The 24912-nt window shown below is 43.9% G+C and overlaps 1 protein-coding gene across 8 annotated transcripts in view; it reads left to right on the top strand.

The window, feature by feature from the left end:
* The window catches only part of KDM3B (lysine demethylase 3B), a 97405-nt gene that overhangs the window by 67570 nt on the left and 4923 nt on the right, over positions 1-24912 (top strand). For all 8 annotated transcript variants that reach the window (XM_077326135.1, XM_077326134.1, XM_077326133.1 and 5 more), the window contains 8 exons: positions 1771-2027; positions 14645-14911; positions 16852-17023; positions 18131-18221; positions 18329-18459; positions 20220-20339; positions 22125-22264; positions 22700-22876. In XM_077326135.1, the coding sequence (XP_077182250.1) occupies positions 1771-2027; positions 14645-14911; positions 16852-17023; positions 18131-18221; positions 18329-18459; positions 20220-20339; positions 22125-22264; positions 22700-22876 (1355 nt within the window). The remainder of the gene's footprint in view (positions 1-1770; positions 2028-14644; positions 14912-16851; positions 17024-18130; positions 18222-18328; positions 18460-20219; positions 20340-22124; positions 22265-22699; positions 22877-24912) is intronic.

The raw sequence follows: 24912 nt of genomic DNA, 5'->3' as shown, positions 1-24912 counted from the left end.
GGCCTTGAAGGTAATTACCAGAACCTTTAGTCTGATCCGGAGTTCAACTGGCAACCATTGCAGTTGATGGAGAATGGGCCAGATGTGGGACCTCCACGGTGTTGCAGTGAGGATCCTGGCCGCTGCATTTTGAACCAGTTGTAGTTTCTGGGTCAAGACTAAGGGCAGGCCTGCGTAGAGCGAGTTACAGAAGTCCAGTCTAGAGGTGACCATCACATGGATCACTGTGGCTAGGTGTTCCGGGGCCAAGTAGGGCGCTAGTGGCTTGGCGGGGGTGGTAGAATGCCAGCCGCGCTACCTTTGTGAACTGGGCTTCCATTGTGAGGGAAGTGTCCAGAATCACGCCTAGGTTCCTGGCGGAGTGAGCCATAGAGAACTGCACACCATCCAGGCCAGGCAGGCGCACTTCCTCACATGAGCCCTTCCTACCCAGCCACAGGACCTCTGTCTTTGAAGGATTGAGCTTCAGACGACTTTGCTTGAGCCATCTCGTCACTGCTTCTAGGCAGCTGGCTAATGCTTCTGGGGGAGAGTCAGGGCGGCCATCCATCAGGAGGAGGAGCTGGGTGTCATCTGCATATTGATGTCAATATGCATATTGATGTATACTGTACATGGAGAGCATTGAGATATTGAACTCATTTTTGCTTTTGTTAGTAGTCACTGTACTTTAAATACTTCCTCAGACCAAATAAGTAAGATTTAAACAAGCTTGAGACTTGTGTGGAAGCTACAAGTTGGTTTGATGACAACTTGCTTGGATTGCACATTGATACATTGTTATGGCTGACTTCTCTTAATGTGTTCAGTGAGCTGCCATGTGAGTGAGTTATATCTGGAAGTGAGTTAGAAATTCTGTATGAATTCTCAAAGCTTTGTGTCCCAGTTAATTTAAGTGATGCACGAAAAAGTGGACAATTCCAAAATTGTAACAAAGGAGAGACAGAATCTATCCAGTGGCTTAATTAAGTATAAGAAAATAAAAAGTCTCATGTCATTTATTTAGACTTTGACTCTGCCAGTATAAGAAAATAAAAAGTCTCTTATGGTATAAGAAAATAAAAAGTCTCTTATGATTTAAGTGATGGCAGCTGGAGCATAACTAAGCTCTTGAAAGTCATATTTGGCCCTATGACAGTCAGGCATTCTTTTTCAAGCTGGTTGGAATAGCTACTGTAAAGAACAATAATATATTACATTCCTACAATATTTCCTTTTTCCTTTTTTTGTCTTAAAATTGCTATTCTAATCAAGCCAAATTAGCAGTAGTAATCTCTGTTCATTAAATTTTTGAGACAGTCATTTCTTTAACCCAGATGTTGCTGTAAAAGGTCTAATTAATATAGGCTTAACCTATAGATACAACTATATAATTGCTGTTGTGTTGATATACTTTTAATCAGGTTTTCTCAACCAGGTTTTCTTAAAACCCTGGGGCTTCTTGACTTCCCTGGAAGGGTTTCCCAAATGGGTGGGTGCTAATTTTTTATATATGCTTAAAATTTGTTCAACATTTATTGGGTGATATGACCATATATGATCATGTTGACCCACTGACCACCTCCCAAAATGGCCAGTTGCCTGGAGGTAGTGAGAAGGGGAGGGGCCATGACTGGATCTATGCTTCCCAACCATATTGTGCACAAATGGGCCACTTCTGGGGTTTCTCAAACCCTGAAGGATGTTTCAGGGGTTTCTCAAGTGTGAGAAAGTTGACAAAGGCTGCTTTTAATAGTGTCTTTCCCCTATGTGGATGCTCTTGTTTTACAGACACAGGATCACTGAGGTCAGTGCTCAATAAAGAATCTCAGTCACCTTTTGGATTGGATTCCTTCAACTCCAGCGCAAAGGCTTCCCCTCTAACTCCAAAGCTTTTTAATAGTCTCTTACTGGGTCCAATTGCCTCAAGCAACAAAACAGAAGGTTCTAGTCTTCGTGATTTGCTTAATTCTGGGCCTGGAAAGCTGACTCAGGTACCACTTGATACAGGAATCTCCTTTCCCCCTGTATTTTCTGGAGCTTCTGCAGTAAGTAATAATTTTTCTCCTATACAATCAGAAGTAGAGTATTTTCTTTTTAAAAAGAGATTATTCAATGGGGTAAATAATTGGTATTGCCAGTGCATTTTCTCTGGATATATATATTTTTAAATATTGTAATACATTTATTCATTCAATTTATGTACCACCCCTCACTGTGATGTCTCAGGGCCATAATGTGCAGCATGGTTTGAACAGTGCCCTAAATTGTGATTGATATAATCTTTGGCCCTGCTCTCATTTCCCATAAGCAGCCATCTTTCCGGATGTGGCCTGGCTTGCTGCAGGAAAAAGTGAAAAATTATTTATAAATTAAATACTTCTATCCTGTCTTTCCACTTTGCAGAAGCTGGCTTAGAAGTAGCTAAAACATTACAGGTTAAAATTTAAAAAACTGAGTATCCCCTCTACCATGCCCCCAAATGTCTGCTGTCCTTCAAGAGGCCACACGAGCAATTAAGTGTTGCAATGTTCTTTTATACTTTCAATGAAGGGGCTTCCCTAACCTTGTCAGGATGGTTGTTCCACCATGGAGGAGGGCTCTAATGGAAATGGTTCAGGCTCCGGTCAATACCAAGAGGGCCACCTTAAGCCAGGAGGTGGAACACCAAAGATAGTATTTAGTGGGTGCGAACATGTGGGGTAAGATGGTCCTTTAGATATATGGATCAAAGACTGTGAAGGGCTTTAAACGTCATAACCAGCACATTTACTTGAACTCTGAAATAAACTGGGTACCAAAGTAGTTGCTCTTATGGGCAAAATTGAAAAGAATTGTTTTCCCATTTTTTCTAGAGAAACTGTGGACAGTAATTAATAAATGAGGCTGTTCAGTTCCAATAGGTGCAATTTATTATTCATCTTAGTGGGTTCTGTGCAGTCACACATGGGTTTTGCAGAATCGCAGGCCTGCTACAGAGAAAAGACTTAGCCAGTTTATAGCAAAAAAATTCTCCCAAGAGTGCTAGCCCCTCCCCTCCCCGCCCAAAGTCACGTGATGTGGGAGGAGTTAGCACTCTCCCCTCAGTCCTTTTCTTGCCGCTACAGGAGGAGGATGCTAGCCAGCTAGGTCTGTGTTTTTCCTTCACAGTTCCTTCTGAGGAGAAATTTCTACTAGTAAGGAATATTTACTGTTTTTTCTTCAATGCCACTCTTCAAAAAGTGTGTAGAGTGCGGTTGCAAGATGGCACAAACAGACAACCATTTGTCATGTCTGTTATGTTTGGATGAGGGACATTCTACATTCAATTGCCCCTCATGCAAGAAACTCACACCAAAAACTAGGGATGACAGAGCGAGGAGGCTAAAGGCCGCTCTCTGGGAAAAATCTCTAAAGCCTGTATAAGTAGCTGGCCCTTCTACTTCTGAGACTTCAAGCGGGCCGCTGAGTCAACAGAGGGCCGTCTCTGAACCACCCAAGAAAAAAAAATAAAAAGGGCAGTGGTCCCAGTCAGAGGTCGTTCCCCTTCAGCTACTTCTACGTTGAAAAAAACTAGAAGGGTCATTTCGCCCTCACCTTCGCTGCCAAGGTTGACGTCGAGAGGACGTTCAAGAAGCCGTGAACTGACTCCTTCAGCCGCTAGTTGCTCTCTGATTGATTTGCCGGCACTGACTGAGTCGACGTCGATGGCCGAGCCACTCGTTGTCGATGAGGCTGTGAACCCTCACTCGGGTTCGGAACAGAAATTGAGGCTGAGATCTTCGTCTCGAAGATTATCATTATCGCCATCTACTTGCCGACGTGGATGCTTGGAGGTGGCTGTCGAGGACAGGGTTATGTTGTCGTGCTCAGTTCAGCGTTTGCTGCCAACCTTATCAAGACAGCGTTTGCAGTTGGGGTCTGATGATGACAGACTTGTCTGGTCTAAGAGACTCCTCTCTTCATCAGAATCTTCCACGGAGTTGTGGGTACCGATGCTTGTTCCAGCCTCTTGGAGGCGGTGGGGAAAAGAACTCTCAGCATCGATGAGAGACTTACCTGCAGTTACCGTAGACCCGTGACCCCATCGATGTCATACGCCGTCGCCAATGCAGCCAGTGTCGGCAAGACATTCGTCGACGAGACAGACGACGAAGAACTTCCTAATTGCCATTCGCCATCACCGATTCCGTCAACGTCCTTGAGGCTCCCTGTTGGTGAAAGAGCAGACGCTCATCATCGTAACCACTCTCCGTCGCAAATTCCATCATTGTCGAGGCTTCCTGCCGAAGAGGAAGTAAGCTCTCTACGTCGAAGATTAGGTAGTGACTCTACATCTGATGCAATGTACGATCATGACTATGAAATGTTACCATCGCCATCTGCTGTGATAGGGGAGCCTGTTGCTCATTCTCCCACGGATGACAACAAACCCTACGCGCAGCAACTTATTAGGATGGTGAATGCCCTAAATTTGCAATATAAGGTAAACTTAAAAAAATTAGAAGATCCTCTAATGGAATTCCTGTATTCCTCGGAAGGCGGGTCTGTAGCTCTCCCATTAATAAGAGGAGGGACAGAGGTCTTGGAGCAGGTCTGGCAATTACCTGCATCAGCCCCCCCCCCCCCCCGGCTAAAAAGATGGAGCACAAGGTGCAAGACGAGGGTTGCAGTTTCCTGTTCAATCATCCCAAGGCCTCGTCAGTATTCTCAACCATACTGCCCGGAAAAGGGTAAACTGAATAAACATTCGGCCCCAGTTGATAGGGAAGGTAGACGGTTGGATAGCATGGGGAGGAAGATTTATTCTTCTTCAGCCATGGGCATCAGGGTTGTGAATTTACAAACCCTGATGAGCCGATACCAGGCTGTTTTTTGGGAGAAATTAAAAGCTTTTCTAGATTTTCTTCTTGAAGAACAAACCTTTTGTGCAGCCTTGCTGACTGAAGGCAAGGACTTGGTGAAGCAACAGGTAAAGAAGGCCCGGCATTCAGTTGATTGTCTGGGAAGAATTATGGGCACAGCAGTGGTGATGCGCAGGCACTCCTGGCTAAAAAGTTCCACCCTGTCTTCTGACATCGTCGGCTGTGGAGGATCTCCCATTTGAAGGAGTGGACCTTTTTAGTTCAAAAACTGATGAGGTCCTCGAAAAAAATGAGGAGATACAAGTTACAAGCCAAGTCTCTAGGTATTGGTGTATCTTCCTCTACCCAGACAAAGCCTACGCGTTGGGGTCTTCCCTTTTGCAGGCCACAAGGCTTTAGGGCTTTTAGGAATTTTGAATCTCGATTTAGGGATTTTTCTTCAGCCCCTTGTTTTCAACAGGGGTGTAAAAGAGGGGGAGGGCGTAACCACCCAACAGCACCTGAAGAGACCCATCTTAGATTTGCAAGCCCCAAATAAGTATATTGCAATGATACGGTTTTGCATGTTTTCATTGGCGGAGTTGATTCCCCTCTTATCAAAAGGTTTATGGTTTGCCAAGATAGATTTAAAAGATGCCTACTTCCACATTTCTATTCATGCTGTATGTACAAGGTTTTAAAGATTTTATGCAGGGGGTAACCATTATGAATTTATGATTCTCCCATTTGGGTTGGCATCGGCCCCCAGAATCTTTACTAAAGTCACAAATGTGGTGGTTACTTGCCTTAGGAAGCGAGGAATTGAAATTTACCCGTAATTTGATGATTAGTTCCTGGTTGGCCGCTCAGCAGCAAAGATTTCTACTTCCGTGTCTGTGTCATTGTCACTTTTACAATCCCTAGGTTTCAAGGTTAACCTTGACAAGTCCAAATTGACCCCTTCACAATCATTGGAATTCATAGGAGCGTTTTTAAATGAACAAGAGGGTATGGTTTATTTACCGACATCACGGGTTAGTCGTATCTCCGCCTTGGCATCTAAGATCTCCAAGGTCAATCTATTCACATAATTCAGATGGTGCTGGGTCACTTGGCCTCACAGTGGCCATTACACCTAATGCCAGGTTGAAAATTAGACCTTTGCAACTTTGGTTTTTATCTGTATGTAAACCGCACAATGTAAGCAGCTGGAAGCGGTTTTCCCTTCCACGCTCGGTGGCCCAGTCTCTTACGTAGTGGTCTTGTGCTGCCAATTTAGCTAAGGGAATTAATCTGGGGTTAAGAAAAAAGGATTTAATTCTCTATACTGATGCATCACTTACAGGCTGGGGAGCTCACTGTTTGGACTGTTCCACCAGTGGTAGCTGGAGTGAATCAGAACGTTCACTACACATTAACATTTTAGAGTTATGAGCAATAAGATACGCTCTTTTTTTCTTTTCAGAGTTGACAAGAGTCTGCAAGATTGTGTCAGGAAGCTGTAAAGATCTGGCATTGGGCTCTAAACAATCATACCACATTGTCTGCAATACGTATTGTGGGGGACGTAAACATTTGGGCAGATGCCCTGAGCAGGGACATGAATTTACTTCAGGAATGATCCCTCGATTCCATTTATCTGGAACCAATATTTCGAGAGTGGGGACACCCCACCATAGATCTTTTTGTGAACCACCAAAACAAAAAATGCATTTGCTACCGCTTAAGAGGGGGTACCAAATGCATTTGCTACTGCTTAAGAAGGGGTACCCCCCTTCAAGGATCGCTGCCTTGCCGTGGCAAGGGGGCTTGCGTAGTTCAGTGAAGCTATGAGCTATGCCGTGCAGGGCCACCCAAGATGGACAGGTCATAGCTGAGAGCTCTGACAAAAGGTGATCCACTGGAGAAGGAAATGGCAAACCACTCCAATATCTTTGCCATGAAAACCCTATGGACAAGTTCAAAAGGCAAAACGATATGACGCCGGAAGATTAGCCCCTCAGGTCGGAAGGTGTCCAATATGCTACTGGGGATGAGCAGACGGCTAGTACGAGTAGCACCAGAATGAATGAAGCGACTGAACCAAAGCCGAAAGGACGCTCAGTTGTGGAAGTAACTGGTGGCAAAAAAACAGTCCGATGTTGTAAAGATTTTTATTCCATAGGAACCTGGAACGTCAGATCCATGAATCAAGGCAAGCTGGATGTGGTTAAACAAGAGATGACAAGACTGAACATCGACATTTTAGGAATCAGTGAACTAAAATGGACAGGAATGGGTGAATTTAATTCAGATGACCATCAGGTATACTACTGTGGACAAGAATCTCGCAGAAGAAATGGAGTAGCCTTCATAATCAATAAGAGAGTAGGAAAAGCAGTCTTGGGATACAATCCCCAAAATGACAGAATGATCTCAGTTTGAATCCAAGGCAAACCATTCAACGTCACAGTAATCCAGGTATATGTTCCAACCACTGCTGCTGAAGAGGATGAAGTTGACCAGTTCTATGAAGGCTTACAACACCTTCTAGAAGCAACACCAAAAAATGATGTGCTTATCATCATGGGGGACTGGAATGCTAAAGTAGGAAGGCAAAAAACCACCGGGATAACAGGCAAGTTTGGCCTTGGAGTACAAAATGAAGCAGGGCACAGGCTGGTACAATTTTGTCAAGAGAATACAATGGTCATAGCAAACACTCTTTTCCAACAACCCAAGAGACGACTCTACACATGGACATCACCAGACGGTCAACACAGAAATCAGATTGACTATGTGCTCTGCAGCCAAAGATGGAGACGTTCTATACAGTCAGTAAAAACAAGACCAGGAGTTGATTGTGGTTCAGATCATCAGCTTCTTGTTGCAAAATTTAGGCTTAAATTGAAGAAAGTAGGGAAAAGCACTAGGCCACTCAGGTATGAACTAAATCATATCCCCGATGAATATACAGTAGAGGTGACAAATAGATTTAAGGAATTAGATCTGATAGACAGAGTGCCTGAAGAACTATGGGCGGAGGTTCGCAACATTGTACAAGAGGTAGCAACTAAAACCATCCCAAAGAAAAAGAAATGCAAGAAAACAAAATGGCTGCCTGAGGAAGCTTTACAAATAGCTAAGGAGAGAAAGGAAGTGAAAGGCAAGGGAGAAAGAGAAAGATACACCCAATTGAATGCAGAATTCCAGAGAAAAGCTAGAAGAGATAAGAATGCCTTCTTAAATGAACAGTGCAAACAAATAGAAGAAAACAATAGAATGGGGAGGACCAGAGGCCTTTTCAAGAAAATTGAAGATATGAAGAGAATGTTTCATGCAAAGATGGGTATGATAAGGGAACAAAATGGTAGGGACCTCACAGAAGCAGAAGAAAATTTTAAAAGGTGGCAAAATTGTACAGAAGAACTATACAAGAGCGAGCTTAACATCCCTGATGACCACAATGGTGTAGTTACTGACCTGGAGCCAGACATCCTGGAATGTGAAGTCAAATGGGCCTTAGGAAGTCTGAGCAACAATAAAGCTAGTGGTGGTGACAGCATTCCAGTTGAACTATTCAAAATCTTAAAAGACGATGCAGTAAAAGTGCTACACTCAATATGCTAGCAAATTTGGAAAACTCAACAATGGCCACAGGATTGGAAAAGGTCAGTTTACATTCCAATCCCAAAGAAGGGCAATGCCAAAGAATGTTCAAACTACCGCACGATTGCACTCATTTCTCATACTAGCAAAGTTATGCTCAAAATTTTACAAGCTAGGCTCCAGCAATATGTGGTCTGAGAACTTCCAGAAGTACAGGCAGGATTTCGAAGAGGCAGAGGAACTAGAGATCAAATTGCCAACATATGCCGGATCATGGAGAAAGCTAGGGAGTTCCAGAAGAACATCTACTTCTGCTTCATTGACTATGCTAAAGCCTTTGATTATGTGGAGCACAACAAATTGTGGCAAGTTCTTAAAGAGATGGGAATACCAGAGCATCTTATTTGTCTCTTGAGAAACCTATATGCAGGTCAAGAAGCAACAGTGAGAACTGAACATGTAATCACTGATTTGTTCAAAATTGAGAAAGTTTGGCAAGGCTGTATACTGTTGCCTTGCCTATTTAACTTGTATGCAGAACACATCATGAGAAAGGCAGGATTAAAGGAGTCACAAATTGGGATCAAGATTGCAGGGAGAAATATCAACAACCTCAGATATGCAGATGATACCACTCTAATGGCAGAAGGTGAAGAGGAACTAAAGAACCTGTTGATGCGGGTGAAGGAGGAGAGTGCAAAAGTTGGCTTGAAACTCAACATCAAGAAAGTGAAGATCATGGCATCCGGCCCTCTCAATTCCTGGCAAATAGATGTGGAAGAAATGGAGATAGTGACATTTTATTTTCCTGGGCTCCAAGATCACTGCAGATGGGGACTGCAGCAAAGAAATTAAAAGACGCTTGCTCCTGGGGAGGAAAGCTATGGCAAATCTAGACAGCATCCTAAAAAGCAGAGACATCACCCTGCCAACAAAAGTGCGTTTAGTCAAGGCTATGGTATTCCCAGTTGCAATGTATGGCTGCGAAAGTTGGACCATAAGGAAGGCTGAGCGTCAAAGAATTGAGGCTTTTGAACTCTGGTGCTGGAGAAGACTCTTGCGAGTCCCTTGAACTGCAAGGCGAACAAACCGGTCAGTCCTAGAGGAGATCAGCCCTGACTGCTCCTTAGAAGGCCAGATCCTGAAGATGAAACTCAAATACTTTGGACACCTCGTGAGAAGGAAGGACTCCCTGGAGAAGAGCCTAATGTTGGGCGATCGAGGGCAAAAGAAGAAGGGGACGACAGAGAATGAGGTGGCTGGATGGAGTCACTGAAGCAGTAGGTGCAAACTTAAATGGACTCTGGGGAATGGTAGAGGACAGGAAGGCCTGGAGGATCATTGTCCATGGGGTCGTGATGGGTCAGACACGACTTTGCACCTAACAATAACAAAGAGGGGGTACAGACCCAAACTTCCTGGGGGACGCCTTCCTGCTATCTTGGAAGGGATCCCTTTTCTATGCCTTCCTGCCATTCAGGCTAATAAACAGGATGGTAGCAAAGCTGAGAGAGCAACATACTCAATGCATTTGTGTCACCCCATACTGGACGCAAAAGACATGGTTCCCGAGCCTTTTCCGCCTAGCCCAGGGTCGAATTCTGCACTTCCCGAACCAACCGGGCCTTCTGTCATGGGGACAGCACCTACACCCGAATCCACAGCCACTCCATCTAACAGCGTGGAGGGCGTGTGCCTAGGGGATACCAGAGTGGAGCAAGTTTTAGAGGCAGCACACAAGCCATCGACTAGACAACAAGTGGTCAAAGTTTGCACGTTGGGCAGAGGGGCGTGGGCACATCCCAGCCTCATGCTCCCTTTCTATTGTTTTTTCATACTTGGTAAAGTTGAAAGACAGAGGCCTTTCCAATTCGTCGGTCAAGGTTTATTTGGAAGCTATTTCGGCCTACCACGATAAGGTGGAAGGCAGGCCTGTTTTTTCACACCCGGTGTATTCTAAGTCTCTTAAAGCAGTGGTCCCCAACCTGCGGGCTGCGGCCCGGTGCCGGGCCGCAAAGGCCACGGCACCGGGCCGCGGCTCCCTCTCCCCGCCCCGCCCCCGCAGTAAAAAACTTCCCAGGCCGCAAGTTTGCGGCCCGGGAGGCTTCTTACTGCGGGAGGCGGGGAGAGGGAATCAGGGCCGGGCCGCGCCTGTGCGGGCCACGCCCGCTCGGCCCGATCCGCGGGCGCGGCCCCTGGGCGCGGCCCGATCCGTGGGCGCGGCGCGGCTCGCGGGCGCGGCTCGGGTGCGGCCCGATCCGCGGGCGCGGCGTGGGCGCGGCCCGCGGGTGCGGCCCGATCCGCGGGCGTGGCCCGCACGGGCGCGGTCCGCGGGGGCGCCGCCCGATGCCCTGCCGGTCCCCAGCCTCGGAAAGGTTGGGGACCACTGTCTTAAAGGGTTGAAGAATATGCACCCACCTGTTCCCCATGTTATTCCCCAGTGGAGTTTATCCCTTATTTTATCAAGACTTACACATAAACCATTTGAACCCTTAGCAATGACGGATTTGTCTTTTTTGTCTTTTAAAGTAGCTTTTTTAATCACAGTTACGTCACCTGGGACAGTGGGGGAGTTGGAAGTACTCTGCTCAGATCCTCCATTTTAATAGGTTTTCACAGATAAGTTGATACTACATCGTAGCATTTCCTTCCTGCCTAAGATGGTGTCAAAGTTTCATTTGGGTCTATCTCTGACTTTACCAGTGTTCTTTCCACATCCCACATCTAATTTCGAGAGGCAAATGCACACGCTAGACATCCGTAGGTCCATACTGTTTTATTTGGACAGAACAAAAAAATTCAGGCAGGACAAGTCATTTTTTGTGTGCTACCAAGGTGCAAAGAAGGGCAAGGCTGCATCAGCACAAACTATTTCATGATGGATTCTGCGAGCAATCAATCATGCATATTCAGTCTCCAGGAGGGATTGTTCCCTGGGACTGACGGCACATTCCACAAGGGCTCAAGCTACTTCGGCAGCGTTTACAGCTCATCTTCCATTGATTGACATCTGTAAGGCGGCGACGTGGTCAACGCCTAGCACCTTTATTTGACAGTATTCTCTGGATGTGGATTCGGGAAAGGACACAGCGGTGGGGAAAGCAATGTTGCGGTCCATACTCCGCGATTAGCCCATCCCAGCTCCACCGGTGAGTGATCTTGCTGATCTCCCATGTGGGACTGCACAGAACCCACGAAGGTGAAAACAATATTGCACTTACCTATAACTGTTGTTCATCGAGTGGTCTTCTGTGCAGTCACACAACCTTCCCTCCATCCCCGCTGGGCCACTGCATATTGATTGTCCCGCTAAGCGGCAAGGGGAAGGACTGAGGGGGAGAGTGCTAACTCCTTCCACATCATGTGTCTTTGGGCGGGAAAGTCACTCCATGAGGGGAGGGGCTAGCACTCTTGGGAGAATTTTTTTGCTATAAACTGGATAATCTTTTCTCTGTAGCAGGCCTGCGATTCCGCAGAACCCATGTATGACTGCACAGAACACCACTCAATGAACAACAGTTACAGGTAAGTGCAACCTTGTTTTATTATTATTTCAATTTATTACAAGCCACTAACTCACAACACTGTCATTCCCCCAATAATGAAAGTCTCATAAAGGGGGGTGTGTGAAGAGGGGCACAGATGGAACCTGCAGTTGCCATTCACATTGCTCTATCCTGGGAGGGGGGCCATACAGATCTTCCTTGCTACACTGGCCTCAAAAATAGACCTGGTGGAAAAGTTCCGTTTTGCAGGCCCTGCAGAACACTTGAAGCTCCCACAGGGACCACAGCTCCCCCGGGAGCTCATTCCACTAGGTAAGTGCCAGGACTGAAAAGGTGTTGGCCCTAGTCGAGGCCAGGCGCGCTTCCCTGGGGCCAGGAATGACCAATAAATTAATGCCTGCAGAAACCTCAAGCATTTTCTACATAGGTGTCCATTTCAACAGAGCCTGTCCTGGTCAGAGCCACCATCCTGTTGAATTACAAAATTAGCATGGCTTTCCTCTTGCCTGTGGCTCAGATATAGTTTCTTGCCATCTGAAGTCAGGTGGTCGTTCATATCCAATCAGAGCACTCATTTGCTGGAACCTTGAAGATAACACTGCTCCTATCTCCCATCTGGCTACAAAGTTGACCACAGGTTCCCATGATTAGCCAATTACCACATTCCTGACTCTCCTTGAAAGCAATAAGGATGATGTAGGCAGGGAGGCCAATAATGGATACCTGCAAGGCGAAGTAAGCCTACTAGTATTCACATTAATCCTTGAGAGAAAATCAGGGGGCTTTGCCTTACAGTGTCGTAGCTCTGAATAGCTCTGAGGCATCAGGCCCAATCACCAAATCTAAGGGGCAAGTCCTTCTGGAGGATAATCCCATCTTGATTTCATATAACCCATTCCCCCATTTTATGGATCCTGAGGAGGAGCTCGTACCAGACCTTCCTCCCCCCCTCTTGGAGAAGAAACATCCAGATCTTAACTGAATCAAGAGGCTTTCCTGGTCTTGGATAATTTCCGTGACATTGCCACAACACTATGGAAGAAGCCATCTACCATTCCAGCCACATCCAGGAAGAGTGAAAATCTTTACAGAATCATAGTGCTGGAAGGGGCCATGCAGGCCATCTAATCCAACCCCCTGCTCAATACAGGATCAGCCTTTAGGGTGAAGCAGACTGATTGCAGGTGATATTGTTTTTTACACACTTTCTTCCCTTGTGGCTAAGGAAGTACAGGCCAGGCATCACTATGGAACCCACTTCACACCGATCAACAAGGAGGGTTGCAAAGTGGATGCCATAGACCAGTGGTCCCCAACCCCCGGTCTAGGGACCGGTAACGGTTCATGGATCAGTCGGTACCGGGCTGCAGCTCCTCCTCATCCTCCTCCCTGGCTGCTGTCTTGGGGCTGCGCTGAGACTATATGTTAAACAAATAAACAAATTTGTTTATTTGTTTATTTATTTATAGTTGGATTTATATACTGCCGTTCGACAAAAGGTCTCATGGCGGTTCACAATAAAATATAAAATCACAGTAAAATCACATAAAACCCCATAAATACCCCATTATTACAATAAAAAGATGGCATCTATAACTCTCCCCATTTTCCTCGCTTGTTCAAAGAGAGGTCAGACATTAATTCTGTAAGAGAGAGAGGAGAGAAAAACTGGCCGATGGATTAGAGATATTGGATGGAACCCAGGCTCTGCCCTGGCCTCAACCATATGCCTGGCGGAAGAGCTCTGTCTTACAGGCCCTGCAGAAAGTTGGTAGTTCTGACAGGGCCCTTAGCTCCTCCGGGAGCTCATTCCACCAGGTTGGGGCCAGGACTGAAAAGGCCCTGGCCCTGGTCGAGGCCAGACGAACGTCCCTTCTCACCCTTGGTGTTCTCCAGCGGCTGCCATGGCTGTGGCTCCCCTTCGGCATGGCACTGCACAGCTGCTGGAAGTCGAGCGCCAGCGGGAAAGCAAGTGGAGCAGGGGCTCAGGTGGTGATGTCCCTCGGCAAAAGACTACACCCCCCTTGGGCCTCAGGAAAATAGTCAAGCGTTGACCGGTCCCCGGTGATAAAAAGGTTGGGGACCACTGCCATAGACCGTAAAGTTTTTTCTATGACAGCCTTAAATTTCAAGATTGCTAATTACCAGGACTTTATTACTGGCTATCAGTTGCTCTTGAGGGAATACCTATCATTTTGCATTGATCTAATCCCAGAGGATAAATGCTCAGTGGTCAAGATCCTCCACATGGAGGCCACCAGACTCTCAATGCAGCAAATAATGCCAGCTGGTCTATAGTTGATTGTTCTGCTAATTCCATAGCCTTTGCAGTCACCACTAGGCATGGGCAATTCAGTTTGAATAAGCCAAAAAGTACCTGGCCTTATCCCTGCATTTAATTGGGTCAAATAAGTGGTGGCCAGATCATGATTCAGCCAGTTTAAATGCCCCCCCCCTTTTCTGGCAGCGCCTGAAAAAGCAGAGGGGAAGAGAGCTCGCCAAGCAGCTGATCTTGACAGGTCAGTTTTGGTAGGCATCTATAAAGGAGCAGAACACCTCTCAGTTTAGCTGTTTCGTGTTGTGCATTTTAAATGCCTCCCTATCGCTTTGTGGATAGTGCATATTCTCAAGGGTCCTTTGCTTACCAAGTCTTTGCAGTAGAAAGAGGAATTTGGCCCTCTGATTGTTTCTGTGATTACAGTTTTTGGCATCCAAGTTTTAGTTGCTCTGCGGATTTGTGTTTTCTAGGGTACCAAGAGCAAAGCCAGTTTGCCCAACTTCCTTGATCAAATAATTGCTTCAGTGGTAGAAAACAAGAAGATGTCTGATGCCACTAAACGAGCAAGCAATTTACCTGACACTCAGAAGGAAGTGAAAGAAATGGTAATGGGATTAAATGTACTGGACCCACACACTTCCCATTCTTGGCTCTGCGATGGAAGGCTTCTGTGTCTGCATGACCCCAGCAACAAAAACAATTGGAAGATCTTCAGAGAATGCTGGAAACAGGGCCAGGTAAAATGTTAATTTGATCATATTATTTTTTTGTGTGTGGCAATACTTACATGAGCTTTTCAAGAAAGCTCGCTACTTTGTACACACTACATAATACTAATTCAGGCTTAAATTCTATGAAACGCAAGAAGAATTGTGTGTTCATACATGTGATGTAGACTTAAGAGTTTGTATTGGAAACAGAACTTAGTATACTAAAAACACCAGTAGAACAAAGTTTAAGTCCAGTGGTACCCTTATAAGACCAATAAAGTTTAATTCTGGGTCTAAGCTTTCATGTGTATACATACTTCATTAGATATATTGAAACAGTTTTCCTCAAGCCTTACATATATTTATTTTATTAAATTTTTATACTGCCCTCCCTTGCGGCTCAGGGTAGTTTATATATATAGTTGGGGGGTTATATATATTGGGGGGGGGGGTTGCCTGTTGATTCTCCACCAGTTTAGTCCAGATATAACAGAAGTTGAATCTTAAATTTTTCCATCCACATGCAGAAGGATGCATCCACTTACACAAGATTCCTGTTGATTTTCCTCTTCCAATGAAGACCTCTGTCCCCATTCCCCCCCCCCCCATTGTCCTCAAGGTTCCACTCAGTATTCAGGAGCTGCAGTTTGGGGAGCATAGCAGGTTGCTGTGGGGAAGGCAAGGAGGAATAACTTTCAGCCCTGCCCCAACTTGGTGGAATGAGCTTCCAGGAGAGCTAGGGTCCCTGCAGGAACTGTTGCAGTTCCACAGGGCTTGTAAGACAGAGCTCTTCCACCAGGTCTTCAGTTGAGGCTAAGGTGCAGAAGATCTGAGGGGCCACTCCAAGTCAGACAGTTACCGGATGATGGGACCCCTGGACTCTCCCCTGAGGCACCAGGTGGGAGCTGCAGGAAAATAAGGTTGAGGAGGCATTTTTTTGCCACTGAATTTTAATTTTGTAATGGAGATATGGACGGTTCTAACTTTTTATGTGGAGTTTTATTGTTTTTTTATGTAACTCGCCATGAGCCGGCTTGCCGAGAGCAGGGAGGAATAAAGCTAACAAATAAATAAATAAATTCCATTTCACAAGCACACCACTCATGGCATTTAAAATCCAGCTCTTATGTTTCTAATCTTCCACATTAGGAAGTTACACTAGAAAAGGGGAGACAAGGGAAAAGCCTTTGTAATTCCCACAGAGAAACATTTTTCCCCCTCTCTTCCCCGGAGGAACTTTAGTGCAACCTTGCATTAAATTTATCAGAGTTCCTTCGCATTTAGTACCAGTGAGAAGAGACCTTTAAAATCATGGTCTGAAGTACCTTTTTTCCTTTTTTTGTTTTGTTTTGTTTTGTAATATCCATTCTAAAGAAGAGCTTTGGGGAACTCTAAAGTTTGTGCACTGTTTTGTGGCATTTTAGCTGGGCCCCAATTATGTGAATTGTGATTTGTTTGGGGGTTTTAATTTTGGGTCAGGACTGCTTATAATGTTTGGTGCACACCATTGTCACAATTGGCGCAGCAGAATTACTAGCTTGCCCTCCTCATGATTAACATAATAAATAGAATTATATAAAATATGTAAATATATGCACATTTAATTTAAGTTATACAGCCAGCTTTTGTGTGCACAGAATATAGATTTGTGTAGGTAGTGCTATGTGGTATAAGAGTAAAAGCAAGCTTGCCCAATCTACCTCTATGCTTGCCATGAACCAATTAAAAGAAGCAGTCAGAGACAGGGACGCACGACAAAGACTTTCCTATAGAATTGCTGAAGGTCAGACATGACTGAACAGATAACATCATCATTCTTGCCATAGCTGTTGCTTTGTGGTTTCATTTGTCCTTTTTCATTTGTGTGTCACATAGTTACACAGCATTATTTTAGTTAGGCAATACACAAGGCCAAGATTATCTAGGAAAGGTGATTAGATGGCTTCTGATTGTGTATCTTTCCACAGCCTGTTCTAGTTTCTGGTGTCCATAAGAAGCTGAAGCCTGAACTCTGGAAACCAGAGGCATTTAGCCAAGAATTTGGAGATCAAGATGTAGATCTGGTTAATTGTAGGAATTGTGCTATAATCTCAGATGTGAAAGTGCGTGACTTCTGGGATGGCTTTGAAGTCATTTCTAGTAAGTGATCTCTCATGCTTGAATGTCTAGATTAAAACTTGGTGTGAAAATATCTTCTTAAACCCCCTCAAGCAGTGGAAGCATTGGCATCCTCCCAAACTAGGGTAGGATGTATTTTTAACATTAGCATTTTGTTGTTGTAGGTATTTGTTCAACCTCTCAGTGACTATACTAAGAGCAACTTGCACTGAACAGTAAAACCACAATTCTTTAAAAGTCAGAAAAAACACAATCCATGATGAAACATTAGCAGTAGAACATATAAAGGACGAGTTGATGAAATACCCTAATGAAGCATTAAGATCATTTAAAAATACTGCCTAAAGCCAGTGAATAAGGTGAATTATAAATACAATAAAGCCATCACTCAGTGGGTTAGTCAACAGAGCAGGGGGCGGTTTCTAAATGTTTTGAGACAATAGAGCCTCTTGCCTAGCACCTAAAATAATGGTACTGAGCTCTAAGTAAGACTCATTGAGGAGGGAGTTCCAGAGTGTAGGCACAACCACTGAAAAGGCCTCACACAGGTACACACCCAGCCCCTAGCCTTTTAAGTGCCTCACTAAAAGCAGTAAAATCAGTTCTTACATTTTCTGTCTGCTCCTTTATGTGTAACACCACCTGATATTTCATTTGCAACAGTTTTTATAGTTTCAGAGGCAACCAATTCTACAGTAAACAGATTTTGCTTAAGCATTTCTGATTTATTTCCCCTGGCACCATACCACCTGCTTCTACTATCCCCTCATAGGTTCTGATATCAAGCTTTATTTTGTGTTAATACAAGGATCATTATTGAAGTCTATTCCGTGACAATATGGATATGCTTTTTTCACATCTGCCCTGTCTTTCCTCTTTGTGTAGTATATCAATTAATCTTTATTCATAGTAGTTCTGTGAAACAAGTGAGTTGAAAAAAATATTAATTCCATCAGCTTCCCTGTGAACTTCATGGTTAATATGGGATTTGAATTTTCCCTGGCTTGCTAGAACATACTGGCTATCCATTATAGACTTAAGTTATCCCCCTTAGTTTGTAGATTTAAGAGGAAAGACAAATTTAGTGGGAGAACATTATCCAAACCAAGTTAAACTACTTCTTTGCAGAACGCCTGAGAGCAGATGATGGACAGCCTATGGTACTGAAGCTAAAGGACTGGCCTCCAGGGGAAGATTTCAGAGACATGATGCCTACAAGGTAAACATGTTGCTTGGACTTTTTCTATGATTTAACAAGAATTGTCAGTATTGTGCTATTATATTACGTCCCATTCCTGGATCTTACACAATACTTTCTGTTTTCAGGTTTGAGGACTTGATGGAGAATCTCCCTCTTCCAGAATACACTAAAAGGGACGGAAGACTCAATCTGGCATCTAGGTTGCCAAGCTACTTTGTGCGACCTGATTTGGGTCCCAAAATGTATAATGCCTATGGTAGGTAGGCTGGGAGATTATGATTCCAATACTTCTTGGTGTGGAATAAGCAGCTATGTTATCTTTAAACTTTTAGCTATAGTTTCATTTCCTCTTGCTAAATATCCTGTTTTTTAGTAGGTATAGGGTAGTAGGTAGAGGGTCGCGATGGCTCGGACACGACTTCGCACCTAACAACAAGTATTCAAATATGTTAAAGTTTCTGCACAAGCTTCTAAGGATAAATGCAGTTTTCCTATAGGTGGAAGATATTTGATAACCAATGTATAAATAGAACATTCCTGTCAGTCTTGGACAAACTTTGCAAGATTGAAAAATGCCTGTTTTATATCAGATATTTATTTATTATATTTATATACTGCCCTCCCCGAAGGCTCAGGGCGGTTCACATAAAACAGAAACAATACAGATAACTTAGTTTAACAGTAATAAAGTGATAACAACAAAGCAACATAGAACATAGAACAGTAGAAAAATATGGAGAAAATTAAATTAATGCATATTGATAGCCCGGTGGGTTTACTGCCCTATTAATTTGAATTGGAAGGAACAGGCACTGAAGTGGCTGTTTGTTCTCCCCATTCCAAAGGGGGAGGCTCCTCCTAACACCTAGTGACCAGTTTGTGATTTCATGGATAAAATCTCATATACATTACTTGGTCTGTACTGTTGGTGCAGATCTGAGTGGAGCATCAAAGCTTGTCCAGTTTTCATGTGTTAAAAAATTTCTTAAAGATTTAAGACCCACCATTTCCTCACTTGCTCATCTTGACTAGAAAAGTGTCTAGAGAGCTGCGAATACAGAAAAATGTGATTTGTTTCCTGACACAGGATCAGGCCACAGGAAACATATACCCATTTTGGTCCTATACTTTGAGGGCCCAGTTTGCTTCTGGTTTTATTTCAAAGCCCCTTGTGCCAGTGGTTCTCAACCTTCCTAATGCTGCAACCCTTTAATACAGTTCCTCATGTTGCAATTATGCAAAGATTCGTTCACAGAAATTAAACCCAAACATACCAATGGTGTGAAGATCCATTGTTCATGATTGTATATAAATTGTTTTTTTTCTGGGGTTTCTCAGTTCAGTTCTGCCTCTTGTCTCACCATGCCGATCTCGCTCTTTTCTGCTGCTCCACACAGATGAACACTCTATCTCAATCTACCCCACAAGGCTGTTGTCTGGATGGTGCCCTCCCAGCCATCCTGACCCCTGTGAAAGGGTTGTTCGACCCCCATTGTAGATATGTGTAGGAAGGTGCTGTTTCATGTTACCTTTCCTGTGATGATGCCTATGAGGGTGCAGATTGATGCCTTCTCTGTCATGGTCTGGGGTAGATATTCTCTTTGGAAGCACACTTGGCTACCTACCTCTCTGTGTGCATTCTGTGGCTAGCTAAAACTTTACTTTTAGGAAAGGTTCTTATGGTTGGCTGAAGGCAGATAGGCCTGGATTTCTTTCCGCTGATATTTTTGTAAGACCTGTTAGTCTTCTTCCTGTTAGAGTGGCAACCTATTTGGGAAAGTCAGCCAATTTGTGCTGTTACTAACCTATAAAACTGAGTATTCTGCTTTTTCCAGTGTGAATTGTAACTTTCAGAAGTTAGCATTTTTTCCTTCTAACAAGCTGTTTGATTGGGTTTTTTGCTGTTTGTTTTTCAGGCTTGTAAAATCAGCAGATTGTTGCTGCTGTTGTACCCTATATACTCACAAGTACAGTCCAGCTTGATTTTAATGGTTCACTTTCTTTGTTTTCACATAGGCCTGATAACTGCAGAAGACCGGAGAGTTGGTACAACCAATCTGCATCTGGATGTATCAGATGCTGTTAATGTCATGGTATATGTTGGAATCCCCATTGGAGAAGGAGCACATGATGATGGTAAACTCTCATGGGAGGGCGCATCGTGGGTGTGATGTCAGGGTGGCGCAGCTACCTCTGGGGAAGGGCCTGGTGGAGCAGGAGCGGCGGCTGCAGAGGCTGTCCCTATCCAGAGGTGCCCAGCTTTGTTGGGTGCGTCTGGATTGGCCTGCTCAGCTGGCTGCTGGAGGTGGGCGCTCCAGGGGCCGGGACAGATTGGACTGCTGACCCAGACACCACCCAGAGAGGGTAGGGTGGCTATCCGGGGCCAGACAGGACTGTCTACATGGCACTTTGACAAATATAAAAGCCACTAATGGTTAAGATATTTACTTTACAAAGATTTGCATTCAGCTTTCCTGCCTTCGCAAGAGACACTATGTTGGCTAACTTTAAAAACATGCACAATAAAATTACATTGTTAAGCCATTAAAACCACCAAAAATAATTCAAACCTGAGCTGAAATTAAATACCCACCCCCCAAAAAATGACCCAGCAATTAAATCATTGGTATGGAAGAGGGAGTCACAGAAGGATTGCCAAGAAAATCTTCACCCTTTGGCTGAAGGTGGCAGCAGAAGGGGACAGACAAATTTTTCTGGAGGAAGTTCCAGAATGTTGACACCACTACAGTTATCTTCTGTCTAAATTTCAGAAGGCAGGAGCACCTTAAGCAGGACCTCCAAAGATGTAGTGGGGTACGTTCATTGTGGTGCGGGGAGGTGGTTCTTTTTAAAGGTCAGCACCAGCACCTTGAATTGTACCTGGAAACAAATTGGGAGCTAGGGTATATTATTATTTATTAAATTTCTATACCACCCTCCCAATATTGGACGAGATGGTGTACGAAGTGGGTTAAATTAACAGTAAACTAAAAACAGCATAAAACATTGACAGTATAAAAATAAAAACTTAATAAATCTGCAGCATTAAGCATTAGCAGCCTTCAGATAGTCACTGCCCATGTCACTCAGTGGGGTTATTTTGTAGGGGAGGGCCAAGACCTCATGTGACTGAGTAGGTTTTAGCTTGTTTTGTAATGTACTTTATGATACTGTTTAAGCCTATTGAGAATCACTCTACAGAACATAATGTCTTAGGATAAAATTCCAATGTAGAGTTCTAATCACAAACTTCATCTGAGAATTTAAGTGCAAATTGTTTGATACCTGTTTGATACAGGTGATACAGCATTCTATTTAATTAATGTTAGGCATCAATAAACATGCCTTGTGCTTCTGAAGCTCGATTAATTTTATGCAGTTTTAGGAGGAATGTTTTCTCCAAAATACTATTAAAGATGTTTTGATTGAAGCTCTTAAACGTTCTTGATTGAAGCCTTTCAAAGAGAGCCATCTTGGTGTAGTGGTTAGGAGTGCAGACTTCTAATCTGGCATGCCAGGTTCGATTCTGCACTCCCCCACATGCAGCCAGCTGGGTGACCTTGAGCTCGCCATAGTAGCACTGATAAAACTGTTCTGACCGGGCAGTGATATCTGGGTCTCTCAGCCTCACCCACCTCACAGGGTGTCTGTTGTGGGGAGAGGAAAGGGAAGGTGACTGTAAGCCGCTTTGAGACTCCTTCAGATAGAGCAAAGTGGCATATAAGAACCAACTCTTCTTCTTCTTCTTTCTTCAAGATAAGACAAGGTAACTTACCTTAGGTTTTTTAAGTTGTCTAATTGTCATTAAATTTCATGTGATTGACTTTATGCTAATTTGTGTTGGTTGAATGATTACAAAGAAATGCACTTTACACTGTGTTAAAAACCAGTACAACTTATTTGCATTAATTGTCCTTTCAGAAGTGTTAAAAACCATTGATGAGGGAGATGCAGATGATGTTACAAAACAGCGAATTCATGAAGCAAAAGAGAAGCCTGGGGCACTGTGGCACATCTATGCTGCTAAGGATGCTGAAAAGATCAGGGAGCTTCTTCGGAAGGTATTTATTGTATTGTTACAAACTGAGTTACTTGTATCGTTCCTGTTTGATGTAAACTGCCCTGAGCCTACGGGGAGGACATGATATTACATACATACATACATACATACATACATACATACATACATACATACATACATACATACGAGTGGGATCTTTAACTGTGGGAGCACCTAGGATGGTTGCTTAGTTTACTGTTGTTGATTATCTCTTCTGTCAAGAATTTTCATTTTGTCTAGATGAGCCTGGAACAGTTGATCCAAAGTTCAGTCATTAGATTTTAATTCTTACTGTTGTATCTCTGATCACAACAATGCCCACTTATACACAACTAGAAACCTTAGTGACATGACATGGGGAGGAGAGGGTTGTCTCTTGAATACAAATACAGAAGGAAAAATCTTAAATTATTAAATTGTAGTATCTTTGCATTAGGTTGGAGAAGAACAAGGGCAAGAAAATCCACCAGACCATGACCCAATTCATGACCAAAGTTGGTATCTAGATCAGACCTTACGTAAGCGTTTGCATGAGGAGTATGGAGTGCAAGGCTGGGCAATAGTGCAGTTCCTGGGAGATGCCGTATTTATTCCAGCAGGTGCTCCTCATCAGGTGAGTGTGCAGTGCTAGTACCCTAAAAATCATTGTATAAAATTGAGTATAACTGCTGACATTTTTTCCAGAGATATCCCACGTACATATCCAGATTTTTTAAATTGCTAGTAGTATTACAGCAATAACCTTATCCAGAAATCTTCCAACCCCCACATCCTAAATATCTGGAGCTTTATCAGAAAGAAGTATAGAAAATATTTGGCCTGTACTTGTAAAATTTCAGAACCAAAGTACCGTATATACTCACATATAAGCAGAGGCACTTCATTTTACCACAAAATCTGGGCAAAGTTATTGTCTCGCATATAAGCCGAGGGTGGGAAATGCAGCTGGCTACTGGTAAATTTACAGGGTGGCCTACGCACTTAATCCATGCTCAATAATCACAGACTTTCCCATCCAGCCTCCCTCCCAACAAATACAGAATAGTCAAGAGGATGAATAGCTGCTGGTTTTTGTACCCCGTTTTTCACTAATCAAAGGAGTCCCAAAGCAGCTTACAATTGCCTTCCCTTCCTCTCTTGATGCCAGACACCCTGAGAGAGCACTGACAGAACTGCTCTGTGAGAACAGCTCTGGCAGGAGAACCAAACAGTGCCCTTCTGGCCAGCAAACCAGAGCAGAACAATAGTACCCAAAGTTGGCAACCTATTACAACAAGTACAACAGCTACCAAACTGGGGGCTACAGTGCCCCCCAGAACAAAACATTGAAAGAAAGAACTGTAAAACTGAAAACTGAAAGAAAGAACTGTAAAAATCAACTTTTAAAAGAAACACAACCCCAAGAAGAAAAGGCAAACAATGCTGCCCCTCAGATAAAAGAAAAAAACAGTAAATCCCAAAACCCACCCCACCCACAGAAACCAAGAGAATAGTTTAGAAGAAGTGATTAGGAAAAGAAGGGGAAAAAATATCAAAATCCCTCAGTGAAACCATTGATGTCCTACAAGTTGCCAGAGTAAGCTTTCAAGATATTTGCAGAAGGTGATGGTTAGCTGGGGGCTATTAGCTCCCGTGCAAAGTGCTTAGTTTTTAAGACCTTTGCAGAAGGAAAAGGTTAACTGGAGGCCACTAGCTCAAGGCAAAGGTTAACTGGAGGCCACTAGCTGACTTGCAAAGAGCTCAGGTTGCAGATGCAATGCTGCGATTGGCTGGCTGGGGGCAGGCTGTTAATCAATTACCCGCGTATAAGCCGAGGAGGTCTTTTAAGTGCTAAAAACAGTGCTGGAAAACTCAGTTTATATGCGAGTATATATGGTAGGTCTGAGAGAACACCACTGATCAAAAGTTCTGGTTTCAATTCCTGATTGTTGTCCCCTACAGTGACTATTCAAATTATCAACTTCCATTTTATTCCCTTCCATTCTTTAAGGAAAATGCAATCCAAATATTTTGAATTCTTGTATGTTAAAAGCAGAATGGATTATGCAAAGTAATAAAATGAAATTTTCTTTAATGTGAATTTAAAATTGGGGACTCTGTATATTTGTTCTTCTGTAAAGTGCTAAACATGACTTAAAGCATTAAATACAACAAGCAGTTACACTATTGATGTTGTGGGCATTCTGGGCTGTGTGGCTGTGGTCTGATAGATGTTTAGTGAAAGCCTTCGCAGTTACACCTATTCCTATATCAGCTGTATTCCTCATCTACAGTACAAGTTTGTTCATTCAGATGTCAAAGCACTAGCTGAATATGGGCCCTCCAATATGTCCTAGTGAGGACCCTGGCAGCCGCATTCTATACCAGTTGTAACTTCCGGATAAAGGACAAGGGCAGGCCCGCGTAGAGCGAGTTACAGTAGTCTAATCTGGAGGTGACAGTTGCATGGATCACTGTGGCCAAGTGCTCCGAGGACAGGTAGGGCGCTACTAGCCTAGCTTGGAAAAGATGGGAAAACGCCGTCCGGGCTACTTTCATGACCTGAGCCTCAATAGAAAGGGAGGCATCGGGTCACGCCCAAATTCCTGGCCACTGGAGCAGGTTTTAATTGCACCATCCAGGCATGGGAGACGTGCTTCCTGATCCAGC

Source organism: Paroedura picta, chromosome 3 (assembly GCF_049243985.1).
Source record: "Paroedura picta isolate Pp20150507F chromosome 3, Ppicta_v3.0, whole genome shotgun sequence".
NCBI classification, from domain to species: Eukaryota; Metazoa; Chordata; class Lepidosauria; order Squamata; family Gekkonidae; genus Paroedura; species Paroedura picta.
Note: the sequence above shows the minus strand (reverse complement) of the source record. Positions and strands in the feature narration are given on the sequence as shown.